The sequence below is a fragment of the Lissotriton helveticus genome, chromosome 2_1, assembly GCF_964261635.1.
Source record: "Lissotriton helveticus chromosome 2_1, aLisHel1.1, whole genome shotgun sequence".
Taxonomy (NCBI): domain Eukaryota; kingdom Metazoa; phylum Chordata; class Amphibia; order Caudata; family Salamandridae; genus Lissotriton; species Lissotriton helveticus.
In genome coordinates, this window is record NC_136059.1 from 1,181,717,894 (window position 1) to 1,181,732,990 (window position 15,097).

The 15,097-nt window shown below is 42.2% G+C and overlaps 1 protein-coding gene across 6 annotated transcripts in view; it reads left to right on the plus strand.

Annotated features, from left to right (window-relative positions):
* USO1 (USO1 vesicle transport factor) overlaps positions 1-15,097 on the plus strand; it is a 515,242-nt gene that overhangs the window by 439,237 nt on the left and 60,908 nt on the right. For all 6 annotated transcript variants that reach the window (XM_078676053.1, XM_078676052.1, XM_078676055.1 and 3 more), the window contains one exon: positions 3,401-3,490. In XM_078676053.1, coding sequence (XP_078532179.1) covers positions 3,401-3,490 — 90 coding nt within the window. The remainder of the gene's footprint in view (positions 1-3,400; positions 3,491-15,097) is intronic.

Below are 15,097 nucleotides of genomic sequence, written 5' to 3' on the forward strand. Positions count from 1 at the left end.
ACCTGTCAATAATGCATCAGGTGCAGTGGTTTGAAGGCCCCACTGCACCTGATTTTACAACTACAACAGGAGTGTGGGGCACATTTCCCTCCGTTGATTTAGGGCCCATGAAACCCTGCACATGCAAGTTTCCTTTGGCAGCGAAGGTGTTTTCATCTTCAACAACCTTGCACCTAGCTAGCCAATGCAAACAGTAGAACTAACAGCCAAGGCGAAAAACACCATCTGCCCAAGAACCCGATAAAAAGTCATACTTTACCTGAATATGTATAATTTTTTATTGGTCGACTGGTAGAACCACTCCACCCGTTCTGGGAAGCTTTAGAAGCGGCGGTGCCAAGGCCCTCCTGACGACACCTCCGTCCCCGGGAGGCAGGGTAGGGCCTCGGCAGAGGGGCAGGGGCGCGGTCAGGAGGCAAGCTCTTAACATTTCGAGTTTCCCTAGGAACTTGACAATGAGGCGGAAGTCTGGCCATGGTTACAGTGTGCTGTTGTGATAACACGTGCTTCCCATTTGGCCTGCAGTAATAGATTTGCTTTTATTAGAACACGTGTTTAATATAACGTGTTATTAGTATCACTGGCATTGCATAAATGATACATGCTGATGAAAAAATATTGACAAATAACACAGTCTTTGAAAGTAGTGTTCCAACAAACACATATTCACACATTTATTAAGAAACATAAACCTATTTTTCAGGCTTTTGTAGAAGAAGTACACTCATTGCCTATTTATTGTGATTTGTTTCTCTTTCAATAGAATAACCCCTTTTGCTCAAGTTATGGGTAACACCTTTTTGACGTGTTTTATTTTGTTTGTTAGGAAACAAATTTAAGAAACTGAACAGTGCTCTGATATAAATTGTGTCGTTGAAAACCAGTATACTAGGTAATTGCATCACTGCATCCAGCAATTTGGATCCTTCATAAGCAGGTGGATAAAACATTTACATCCATACATATGCCACATTAAATACGCACTTCATGATCTACTTCCGGCAAAAGAAAGATCTTGATTATGGGCGATACACCTTCCACTCGACTCCAGAAGACTGACTCATGTCACACTCCCTAGATCACACATCCAGGACAGAGAAATTGACAAACACAACCATAAGGACCACAGGATAATATCCAAATTTAAATCATTCAGTGTTATATGGACAGCATTTAATAGAAGAAACATTTCCCGATGTAGGATCTTAACCTACTTATGAAGTTCTCAATATCACCCACTTTATAATTTCTAATTTTTAACGAGCAATTGCAAAGCAATAGGTCTCACATTTGAGAGACTTTGAGCTATTGGCATTGTAAATGACAGTATTTTATGTATGTATTTTGAAAACCAATGCTTGTTTTCTTTTTGCAGTTTTACATAGTACAAACTCAGCTCAAGGGCACTGGAGCGCTTCACATGAGCATGAGTTACATTACACAAGGCTAGATTCTTTTTTAGGCACAGGGGAGTAAGTGATTTGCCCAAAATCACAGGATGTGGAGGCGTCTCCAGGACTCGGACTCTGGTTCCAAAGTCAGCAGTTCTGGCCATAACAGCACACGCTCTATAGTAACCAGTATTTGCAATGCAATAGGTCTCGCATTATTAAAGTTTGAGCTATTGGTGTTGCATTTTTATTAGCAATGCCAATGCCAATAGCTCAAACTTTAATAATGCGAGACCTATTGCATTGAAAATGCTTGTTTTCTTTTGATTGCAAATTATTCTCTGGAACAAAAAGAAACCGGTTTCATTAGCAACATTCACCATAAGCTTAGTGCGCTTCAGTTGGTTGGCCAGTCTTTAATTTTAATTAAAACATTGGAATGTTGGGAACTCCATTGAAAACAATGGAGTGCTCTGGGCTTATAATGGCTGGTATAAGCCTGGAGCTCCAACATTCCAATGTTTCTTTGTTCACAGCTCTGCCTGTGAACAAAGGCTTCAAGGAACCTGAGGGGATTCCAATCCCCTCACGCTCCCGAAAGGCTTTATTTTTTTTGTTGGAACATTCGGTCCTCTAGTGGCAGAATGTTCTAATAGCCTTATAGCCCTTCGTAGATGGGCTATACCGCTATTAAAGTCCCTCTCCCTTGTTAAAGGCCCTCGCCTTCGGCTCGGGGCCTTTAACGCTGGAGAGGGCCTTTAATAGCCGGTATAGCTCTCTACGGCAGGCTATAAGGCTATATTATTGATATATTGGAGTGCCCAGCAGCTCCCCTGACAGTGCTAATTGGCCACTTGCTTGCTGCTCATTTAATCTGCTGTGTGTTGTAGCTCAAGTGGCCACTGCTCCTAAACCTAGCCTCCAACTTATAATGGTATTGTCCCTAGGGTATCCTTGTAGTTTTAAAACAGGGTGGTTATCACATTGCATTTTAAACACCACAATAGCCTTCCAAGATTGCCAGCCACTGATATGTATACATTTTTCTTAAGCATATTTTTATTTTGCAAGTACATACCCCACATGATTATACTGCAGTATGTTTTCTTTTTTCTTGTTTTATTCTTTTAATTTGTCACATCTGTGCTTGTTGAGTTTGTGTGTGGGAGGGGATTTTATTCTGGGTTTGTGAGAGTTTGCGTGCCCAAATTAGTCAGTGGTTGAAAGAGTGTAAAATAAGTAGGTGACCCTTCAATTCATTGATAACATTGTTAATATAGAAGTCAGTTCTTGAGGCTGACCTAAAGAGGAAGAACAGGGACATCTGTAGGACTTAAAACTTTACACTAATGTAACACGTTTTCACACATTTTCCAAGAGAGTATTGAGCCCTTTGTAGCTGTAATGAAAAGTGTAAACGTGGCATGCCTTCCTTTTTAATCTGCTACGGTCCTGACAGCCTCTGGAAGAGAGGTGGGCACTGCATCTCATGGTAACTACTTGATCACATTCCAGATGCGCAGATGAGGGTTACAGTAGCATCACCATAGTCAGCAACTTGTGTTTAGCAAATAAAGAATGACAACTGTTTATTCAGGCATGTGGTACAGTCTGCCCTATTCACACCTGTGAGGAGCTTTAGACTGCTGGTTTGTTTACTCCTTTTCTGGCATCCTGAAGATGTTATTCAGTGTTTTGGGTTAGTAGCTTTAGTATTCAATTGAATACTACATGAGCGATAAAAGCTACAAACCTCCATACAAAGGCAGAGCTTCAGTAGTGGCCTGAAGGCAGCCATTCACAAAAGTACACAGTGAGCAATGAAATTCACCTACTTTGTGTCCTTAGGCATCCACAAATTCACACTCTTTCATTTTACATAGGTTAGGCAATATCTTGAAAGGTTGTTACATTTCCTTTTCTGATTGTTTTCATATATTCAGTGGTTTTGTTTTACAGTATAGCTTGTTCTTACTGTTTATTCACATATCTTTGTATGTTGCTGACAGAAATCTGCCCAGTTGGAAGTTCGAAACCTCAAACAGTCTACAGAGGGTTCTGAAGCTGTTGGTCCAGGGCAACCAGAAGAATTACGTAGGGTGAGTAGTGTCTGGTCTAAGTCTGAAATATAGTTACATTTTACGTAAATAAATGAACGAACCTTGGCACATTTTATATTTGCATAGCCTGCACTTCTCAAATTCATATGCTTTGCGATCACAGAGTGGATTATTTCTCTAAACTAAACCTATTTTGCGTTCCATTCCGAATAAAGGATAGCAAGGGGGTCATAGTGCATTCCCTACCTAGTTGTAAATCATAAAGGTATCCATCAGTGGTTTGCAACAACAGTTGTGGTTGCAATCCATTGATTATTTACTGACAACTGAGGTGGTAAATGATTTGCAACTGGGAAGATGTCCCTTTGAAACATCTTTCCTATTGTGAACAGCATTTTCCCAAACTGTGGGTCTCCAGCTGATTTTTGGTAATTCGCGAAAACCTTAGTATATTTATATTAAATTTCCTTTGCTTCAAAGACAGAGGTCAAATGTCCAGCTATGTCTTCTTACAATTTGCTGCTTATTCTTTTAACATGGGGACTGATGTTTACTTTATCTTTATCTAACTGCACAGTGAGAGGAATTTTTTAAGTCAACAATGTGAAATTCTTACTGAGATGCATGGAGTTTGAAAGGAAAGGCTGTAGGATGTAATTTTTTGTAACACTAAACAAAATGTAAATACCAGTAAATGAACTGAGTGTATGTGTATATATATATATGTATATATATATATATATGTATATATATATATATATATATATGTGTGTGTGTGTGTGTGTATATATATATGTATCTTTACCCTTCCCCACAACACCGGCCTGGAGTGTATAAACATGTTGCATTCTGGGAGTTGTGGTGCGCAGACATGAGTCGTACTGCAACAGGTGAGCTTAATCGCATGGGGGAGGAGCGGAGTGGCGCTTTTAACAACGGGCGGCAGGTTGGCTGTTCGAGACTTTGTCAGGTGTTGGGCGCTGAGGAAGGCCAATGCGCCGAAATGCATTCGCCGCCACCAGACTGCTGTTTTCTATTTTAATAAAGCCCCTCCTTACATTTCCCCTCGTGGCTGCTGCTTCTCTTTTCTGTTGGGGAGAGACTTACCTGAATATGTTCTGCGCACAGCCAGAAGCGCATGCAGCAAGCCCCTGTCGTCAAGGGTCCGGATTTCTCTGGTCAGCTCCACAGCGCCGCGCTACAGTTCCAGTTATGGATCCATCCGGTACCCGTCCCTCTCGCAGGATGATCGGAGTGGTTGAGGTCGGAATATACCTCTGTTAGGGCATCATGCCCCTGCTCTATTTTCGACCTGCCTGAAGGACTGACAGTTTGAGGGGGCCCAAGGAGAGACTTTGTTCGAATGAAACAACCCCGCATCAGCATTCATAAACCCAGCTGCTTTTTTCCTCGCCTCCGATTTATTTCACCACTTTGGAACAATCTTTACCCTTCCCCACAACACCGGCCTGGAGTGTATAAACATGTTGCATTCTGGGAGTTGTGGTGTGCAGACATGAGTCGTACTGCAACAGGTGAGCTTAATCGCATGGGGGAGGAGCGGAGTGGCGCTTTTAACAACGGGCGGCAGGTTGGCTGTTCGAGACTTTGTCAGGTGTTGGGCGCTGAGGAAGGCCAATGCGCCGAAATGCATTCGCCGCCACCAGACTGCTGTTTTCTATTTTAATAAAGCCCCTCCTTACATTTCCCCTCGTGGCTGCTGCTTCTCTTTTCTGTTGGGGAGAGACTTACCTGAATATGTTCTGCGCACAGCCAGAAGCGCATGCAGCAAGCCCCTGTCGTCAAGGGTCCGGATTTCTCTGGTCAGCTCCACAGCGCCGCGCTACAGTTCCAGTTATGGATCCATCCGGTACCCGTCCCTCTCGCAGGATGATCGGAGTGGTTGAGGTCGGAATATACCTCTGTTAGGGCATCATGCCCCTGCTCTATTTTCGACCTGCCTGAAGGACTGACAGTTTGAGGGGGCCCAAGGAGAGACTTTGTTCGAATGAAACAACCCCGCATCAGCATTCATAAACCCAGCTGCTTTTTTCCTCGCCTCCGATTTATTTCACCACTTTGGAACAATCTTTACCCTTCCCCACAACACCGGCCTGGAGTGTATAAACATGTTGCATTCTGGCAGTTGTGGTGCGCAGACATGAGTCGTACTGCAACAGGTGAGCTTAATCGCATGGGGGAGGAGCGGAGTGGCGCTTTTAACAACGGGCGGCAGGTTGGCTGTTCGAGACTTTGTCAGGTGTTGGGCGCTGAGGAAGGCCAATGCGCCGAAATGCATTCGCCGCCACCAGACTGCTGTTTTCTATTTTAATAAAGCCCCTCCTTACATTTCCCCTCGTGGCTGCTGCTTCTCTTTTCTGTTGGGGAGAGACTTACCTGAATATATATATATATATACACATACATATATATATATATATATACATACATACATACATATATATATCTGGAGGGGCCTTTCTCTGCATATATATATATATATATATATATATATATATATATATATATACACACACATATATATATATATATATATATATATATATATATATATATATATATATATATATATATATATATATATATATATATTCACTGAAAAAACCATAGGTTATAGACCATATATAGTTAGGAATTAGCATTTACAAAACCTTGAAAATTCACTGCAAAACCCATAGGTTAGAGACCATATATAGTTAGCTGGACATTTTATTGACATAAAACCAATGAAATTCCATATATAGTTAGTTGCACTAACTATATATCGCGCACCCGCAATCCACTGCTGATGATGTCACATATTACATCATTCATGACATGGTCAGTGACATCACTGATGACATCACTGATGACATCTCAAATGACATCACTGATGACATCACTGATGACATCTCAAATGACATCACTGATGACTACATCCAGTGACTGTATAATTCTGTAAAGTTAAAATATGTCTTACATATTGAAGAATGAGTGGATGTATAAGTGTCTGGACGAAGGATTTAGTAGGTGCATGACTGAATGTATGAGTGAGTGATTAAATGTCTCTCACTGAGTGCATGGGTTAGTGACTAAACTGTCTTAATTTGTGCATCATTATGTCTGTTGTTCTGTAAACTGCTGCATGTGTTGATCAGTAGCTATATGAGTAACTATATGGGTTATTGATTGATTGCCCAAGTATTTGTATGGGAGACTGAGTGTGTGTGTGGCTAGCTGGGAGGTGTGTGACTCTGTGCAGATCAATCTGTACTTGTATCAATGATTGTATAAGAAAGTAAGTATGTGTTAGTACATGTTTGAAAATGTAAGGTGCTCTATGTTTAACTGTATAGACAAGAAAATGGAAGTCTTATTGATTCTTTACAGGACTGACTAGGTGTGTAAGTAACTCCATGGATGAGTGGCAGACTGTGAGTGTCTGTATAGGTGTATGAGTGCATATGATAGTGTTGTAAAGATGAGTGATTGTATGTATGAATGATTGTATGGGTGAATGAGTGAAGGTGTGTGTAGACGTAGCAATCAGTGAGTGCGTATGTAGTAACTAGTATTGGTGTGTCAATGGTTTCAAAAATTATACTCTTTTTAACACTGGGTGAAACAGAGGTTATATTAAAATGTGAGGAGATGCATTGTATTGTCACATGAATGATATCATCAGTGATGTGGTCATTGATGTCAAATGAGATGTCATCAGTGATGTCATCAGTGATGTCATTTGAGATGTCATCAGTGATGTCATCAGTGATGTCACTGACCATGTCATGAATGATGTAATATGTGACATCATCAGCAGTGGATTGCGGGTGCGCGATATATAGTTAGTGCAACTAACTATATATGGAATTTCATTGGTTTTATGTCAATAAAATGTCCAGCTAACTATATATGGTCTCTAACCTATGGTTTTTGCTGTGAATTTTCAAGGTTTTGTAAATGCTAATTCCTAACTATATATGGTCTATAACCTATGGTTTTTTCAGTGAATTTTCAAGGTTTTGTAAATGCTAATTCCTAACTATATATGGTCTATAACCTATGGTTTTTTCAGTGAATTTCAATGGTTTTTTAATAGCAAATATCATAAGCTGTCGAATGTCAAGTACGTGGTAAGTAAAAACATTTTCGTGTTTATGCACACTGATCTGCTTTGAATGCTGCCCCCCACCCCTCATTTCTATTAGGAGTACTCTCTCTTTGCAGATAGTGAAGGGTAGTTAACGCAGCCCTTTGCCCCCTTTGTAATCCGTCGTGCCTGCTTCTCTCTCCATTTGATTGATTGTTCTCTTTGGTTCATTCTCTATTTACAAACAAGCACAGAGTCGCAATACTCTGTTTAGTCTTTGCAGATAGCGAAAAACCGTGTAAAAAAACAAAAGGAATCGAGCAAAATCAGTAGGCCACTAATGGGATCTCTTTTTCACCTCGCTAAAATAGAAACATTAGGAACAACCTGTTGAAAATAGCAATGCGTATGTACATAAGCGGCGTTCATTTGTGTTCACAGTACCCCTTGTTGATTGTTTGAATCGAGCATTGAATTGTTCGAAGTTGGTTCTCTTAAGGATCTTCTCTGCCTGCAAACGAGGAAGAAGAGGAATATTCTCTCTCCCTTTGCAGATAGTGAAGGGTAGGTAACGCAAGCCTTTAACACGTCATACCTATTTCATTCCTCATTGATTGATTGATTGTCCGAACATTGACTGTTTGGGAATTAGTTCTTTTTGGAGGTATTCCCTGTTTGCAAATAAACGTAGGAAAATCTTTGCAAGTAGTGAAAGGGTACGTAATGCGGACCTTTCTCCCCCGTTGTAATCTGTCATGCCTATCTACTCCCCACTGATTGATGCACCTGTTTCACCCGGACCATTTACTAGACATACGTCATCTGGCCCGACCAGAGAGCACCCCTAGTGAAAAGGACATATGCAATAATAACGAAGTGATCACTGTATCCTGTTAACAGAAACTTTAGCATGAAACAACCTAGAAAGAAAAGAATAGGAAAACGAAAATCAGTAGGCCACTGATGAACATGAACTTTTATTAAACAACGAACAAAGAAACGATAACATAACGTAATGATAAAACCTATTAATGTCCTAGAAACAAGAAAACGTTAAAATATGCCAGTGGTGAGAGACCAGAAAAACAGTAAGAGAAACCAAATCACCCCTCGCTGTCCCACCGCCTGCCACGCCAAAAAAATCGATAGACTAGGGAAAATGCAAGTCAGTAGAACATCCGCCCCCACTCTGGAAACTTCCAAGGTGAGGCAGGGTTCCGGCTACGCCCAGCCGGGAGCAGCCCATATAAGGCAGGTACTGCTGCCACGCCTCGGCCAGGAGATCCTAACGTAGGGTGTAGCCGGAGGAGAGGCCGAGACCAGCGGGACCCGGCCAGGGGATTGCCTTTACAACGCTGAACAGTTGCAGGGGGGGGGAATGTCTCCTCGACCCTCCCCTCTCTCTCCCAGTCCGGCCGCGGTGGCCCTTGAGAGTTGCAGGTAGTCCCGCCACATGCTCTTCCGGTCCGGCCACCAACGGTCGGGGGGCCGAGGCCGACGGGATCCGGCTGCAGCCGATAAACCAAGAAACCCCTTCATGGGGCCAGGGGCGTCCGGCCGACATCTACCGGAAGCCCGGCCCGAAGACGGACGGGACACTTCTTCTTTCTTGTATAATTGCTGCAACAACCCTGGGGGGGGATGTCTTGCACATGCCTCCGACCCCCCCCCCCTCGTCCTCATCGCCTGGTCCGGCCATAACAAATCTCAAGCGAGACGCCGTGGGGTGCACTGGGAGGGAGAGACGGTGCGAACAGGCCTCTCCCGCCTCCCCAGTGGAGGCTTCCCAGCTGCACCCTCAGCGCTCCAGGCGCCCGGAAAAGAGTTCTTCCACTGTGGCCATGCTGCAACGTCTCGCCCGGCAGGGTGGAGCCCGTCCGCTCATTTGACCCCGCGATCGCCAGTAGCTACCGAACTCTCAAAATGGCGGTCGACCTGGCAAGAGCGGGCCCAGCATAAAGAAATGGCCCGGTCACTGGTTGACTCCACCACCGTAGTCCTCCACGACCTTGAAGATTCTAGAGGAGCCGCGGGAGTCTCCGACCCCCGATGGGGAATGACTGCCATGATCACCCGTGGAGTGACGAAACTGTATCCACGGGACGTCGGCGCCAGCCTCACTTTGAATTACTAGAATCCTGCAGACCTCACTTCCGGTGAAAGCACAGTGTGACCCGGTAGGAAAAATTGTTGCACCCCCTCCCCTTTTTGACTGATAGTTCAAACCACCGATCCTTTCCTTTGCCCTTTTAACGGAACTTTGGACTGCCTCCCCCTCTTTTACATTTTCTAGAGAAAACAAAACATTAACCACTACATTAGCATAGCAGTTGACACCAGAACTGTTTTCAAATTGAAAACCAACAACATCTTCAACAGAATCCTTTTTGTTTCTGCTGTGACCCTGCTACAGCACAGGCATTGTCCCCAGCAGTAATTCTGCAATGCCGGTAAGAATAGCTGTGGTGCCTACTGGACTCACTCACCCCCGCGGCGCCCCACGCCGTTATTTGCTGGGCGGCAACTTGCTAGACATCACTTTCGTGCCATCTACATTTCAGCGCGTTCTGCTGCCTTGGAACTATTCGCACAACAGACCGCTACTGACAAGAATATTTCATTATTGGTGCTGTCAATTTCAATAAATCTATTGGATAATTCAAAAGAAATTGCCACGGTCTCTTCGTTGTTTAAATGTTTTTACTGTTTTTGTTTTGTTGTATATATTTATATGTTATTAAAGTTTTATATTCCTACTACTTTGTTGGAGTGCTATATATTTTTAATGTGACACATAATTGTAAAAACTTTGATGTACAAAGAGTCATTCCTGGAATCTTCCGCTTCAGGCTCGGTCCCCTCCCCAATCACAATACAGGATAGTTTTCAGATAGTAGGAACACGTGTGGTGTGACGGATCTCATCGGGTGTGGGCCTTGATCTACTATAACTCCTTTGAAGAGGGGTGATTCTTTACAGCTGGGGCCATAAACTACATCTGCAGGGCTAGCTGATAGCCTGGACAATCGGACACAGAGGAAGAGGAGTGTCAGAGGGTGCGGTAGTGAATAGGGCGAAAGGGAGGTGTCGGGCGGGCACAGAGTGTGATTCTCAGGGAAGAGCAGCGCAGATGGGGAGAGGTTTATTGCCCATGCATAAGACAGAGAGCGGGGGTGACCAGTGCCTGGGGGAGATGCTTGCGAGGGTGGGGAGTCATGCTAAGGATCGACAGCGTGCACAGAGTGGGTCTGGTCAAGACATCTAAAATGGCTGCCGTGCACGACAAAAGTGTGGCATTTCAAAAAAGGCAAGATGGCGCAGACAATGTTTTTCAACACTTCCTCATTTCCTTCGAATCGAACGTTAACAGACGTTGGGGCATATTACCAAAGTTAAGCGATATTTATCCCTAACGATGCTTACTAACGAATTTTTTACCGCTAAGCATCGTCAGAAATTATCGAAGATAAACCTTGCTATTATCAAGGTTTATCACAAATGCGATAATAAACGGCCGCAATGCATGAATATCGCTAAAAACTCAGCGATATTCATACATTACCGAGCTAATGCTCTTAGCCATGTTATCCACCTCCCATTGGATAACATGGCTAAGAACTGCTCAGGGCAGGTGTTACTTTTTGGAGATATTCGCGCTTAGCGCGAATATCTCCAAAAGTTGGTAATAGGAGATAGATATCTTGCATGTTGTAATGCAAGTTATTGTGGTATATGGAACTCATACCATAATCTCTCAGGAAAGCAGAAACTGATCCTTTTGGGACCGCCTAAAAAGGCCTAGGGGGTGAGGAGTACTCTACTTTGCCCCCTTTTCACGTTCCGAACTATTTTATTTTACTCTCTTCTGTAATTACACAAAATAGCAGCGATAAGATGCATCGGAGACACACAGTGAGAGAAAGGAGGCCGGAGATGAAGAAGAGATGTCAAATACACATTGGAGATAATATAGTGGCAGAAGGGAAGTAAATATGAGTAAACTTACCATGTAACATAAAAATGTTGCACTCTATACTATAAGTCTCATTTTATACTACAATCACTTCGCTACAACCTCATAAATTAAAAATAAAAATGAATAATGTCTCAAACAATTTTTGATTTCTAAATATAAATTTATTCTTCAGAATTTTCTAAATTTGAAAGAACTAGTAACATGTCCTCATCAGCAATGTCCTCATGAAAAGTCTGCAATGATGATTCTTGTAACTCTATGGTCTCCAAACACTCGATAAATTCGCCATCAAGAGATTGATAAAAAAAATCATTCAAGTCATCTCCTCCTTCTGACAATATTTCATTATTGGTGCTGTCAATTTCAATCAATGTAGTGGAATCATTCAAGTCATCTCCTCGTGACAATATTTCATTATTGGTGCTCTCAATTTCAATCAATGTAGTGGAATCATTCAAGTCATCTCCTCCTTGTGACAATATTTCATTATTGGTGCTGTCCATTTCAATCAATCTAATGGAATCATACAAGTCATCTCCTCCTTGTGACAATATTTCATTATTGCTGCTCTCAATTTCAATCAACGTAGTGGAATCATTCAAGTCATCTCCTTGTGATAATATTTCATTCTTGGTGCTGTCCATTTCAATCAATCTAATGGAATCATACAAGTCATGTCCTCCTTGTGACAATATTTCATTATTGGTGCTCTCAATTTCAATCAATGTACTGGACAATTCAAAAGAAATTGCCACGGTCTCTTCATTGTGAGCCATTTTATTTTGAAATTGCTTGCTGTAAATTGCAGAAAAAAATAATCACTTTCATTTATCGTTTTTAGTAATACATAATATAAAACTAACTTTATCAAGTATTTAGTATAACAGAAGGACTGCAAATAAATAACAGAAAACATTTTTCAAATTATCTTCAAGTGTACAACATAGTTCCCCTTACAAATTAACAACTCACCTTTTTAAAAGTAGGAGAGGTGTTAGTACTGTGTAAATCAAACACCAGAAATTCACCACCAAAAATTCCTCACAAATGTACCTCAGACAGTAGTATCACAAAATGGCTGTGGTTTCCTCTCATTTGACATATATACATAACCAATTAACTTTCATCACACACAAATACAAAACCAAAGTAACATTTTAATTGGTTCTAAATTTCAACACTTTCAAATGTGTTTTCCCCATGCAATTTTCCATAGGACATTTACATATGTCTACAGCCTGAATGGCTGAACGGAATTACACCAAACTTGGCAAAATGGTACATCAAACCTAAGAGGTCAGGAAGGATCTACTATGCCCCCTTATGGTCATTTGCCCCTTCACTTTGGCCTCCTCTTGTCTCTCAATCCTACCGAGAGACAAGATGGCGGCCGCTACGGACTGTTTGGAATGTTGACAGATGCCGGAGAACCAATCAGCTTCGCAAAGCTCCGTAACGCGAAAAGTACGCGAAGCGGAGCGCTGTTACAGATATATATCTTTTTTTGAACGTTAATTTCTCAAAATCCACTGGAGCACACATATTGAGACCTAGCAAAGGCACATCGGTCTACCAGTCCCTAATATTTTACCAAGTTTCGTGCAAATCCATTCAGCCGTTCGATTATTATTATTATTTTATTTTTTTGCCCCGCGGGGCCCTTTTAAAACCTCCACATCAAACCTAGGGGGTCAGCGAGGATCTACTATGCCCCCTTATGGTCATTTGCCCCTTCGCTTTGGCCTCCTCTTGTCTCTCGATCCTACCGAGAGACAAGATGGCGGCCGCTACGGACTGTTTGGAATGTTGACAGACGCCGGAGAACCAATCAGCTTCGCTTCACAAAGCTCCGTTGCGCGAAAAGTACGCGTCCTGGGGCGCTGCCCGGTCCGCTGTTACAGATATATATCTTTTTTTAAACGTTAATTTCTCAAAATCCACTGGAGCACATATATTGAGACCTACAAAAGGCACATCGGGCTACCAGTCCCTACAATTTTGCCAAGTTTCGTGCAAATCCATTCAGCCGTTCGGGCTAAAAGTGAGGCCAACCGCCCTATGGAAATTAACATGGGAAAAACGCGTTTTGGGACCCCCCTTTTTTCTCGGCCCCCCCTTGACGAACCCCCCCAAAATTTTCAGGGACTGCTCAGAAACAAAATGTGCCATTTTCCTGAAAATTTCAGCCAATTCCGTCCACAAACGCCAAAGTTATTAGACATAGAATTTTCAAAAATCCCATAGGGAAAAAATCCTAACTATATATACCTACTGGCGACCGCCAGTAGGTAATACACATACACATACATAAACACCATATATTCATTAATGGTCTGAATTAAATTACAAGTACTGCCTTTGCATCACGCTGTCTTGCCAGAACTGCCTCTGAAGAAATGCTAAGGAGCATGAAACGCGTCAGGCAGGCATTTAAAAGTGACAGAAGATTTCATTCCAATGTGCTGTTCCTCCGTGATTAAAAACGAAATACTTAGCTTCATGTTGTGGCTCTCCTTCATGGGCAAACTCTGTTTGATGGATGTTTAACGGCTGGTCCCGGTCGTGGGAGAAGCCCTGCTGCTGTAAAGTGGTCCTGGCTGGAGTCAACCGACGATCAGCGTGAAGGGCAGGAGGTCGTTTCATGATGAAAAACAGTACAGCACAGTGAGTTTGGGACTCTTTCATACCCACTGGGGTTTGAAAGTCATAACATTGAGAGCGTGCAGCAACTCACTGAAGTTTTATTTCTTGGCACTACATAGACCAGCAGGCTCAGTGCGAGCCTCCGCCCACAAGGACAGGTGGTCTAAATTAAATTACAAGTACTGCCTTTGCATCACGCTGTCTTGCCAGAACTGCCTCTGAAGAAATGCTAAGGAGCATGAAACGCGTCAGGCAGGCATTTAAAAGTGACAGAAGATTTCATTCCAATGTGCTGTTCCTCCGTGATTAAAAACGAAATACTTAGCTTCCTGTTGTGGCTCTCCTTCATGGGCAAACTCTGTTTGATGGATATATATATATAAATAAAAACTGGCTGAACCGGATGGAGTGGCGACTCATTCCTCTCTCGTGTGGAGGGGGTTGTTGTAATATATATATATATATATATATATATGCATATATATATATACACATACACATACATAAACACCATATATTCATTATATATCTGTGTATACAATTTGAGGCATTTTCAATGGAAAATGGGCTGTCTGTAAATGACAGTGCTTTAGTAGTATATTTGCAACAGTATGCTCTAAAATGCCCTAACACATTCACTGGCCTTTCAAGCCATATCTGTCATATTACTTAATTTGTCGAGACCAAATTAGCTTGTCAACCCTACTTAAAAATCCTGTTTCATCTATTCCAGTCTCATCTTCAGTCTTTGAGACCATGCCACCTCACACTGTATGAAAAATACCAAACCTTCAAGACCAGGCTTCTTGGAACCTGCTATGCAGAAATTTCTTATTGCTGCTTACGGTGTGATGTGTCAGAAATTCAGCTCCTTCAGACGATCAATTATCACTTGTAGATTGATCTGTGGTTATTTCAGTTGTTTCTACAATAAAAT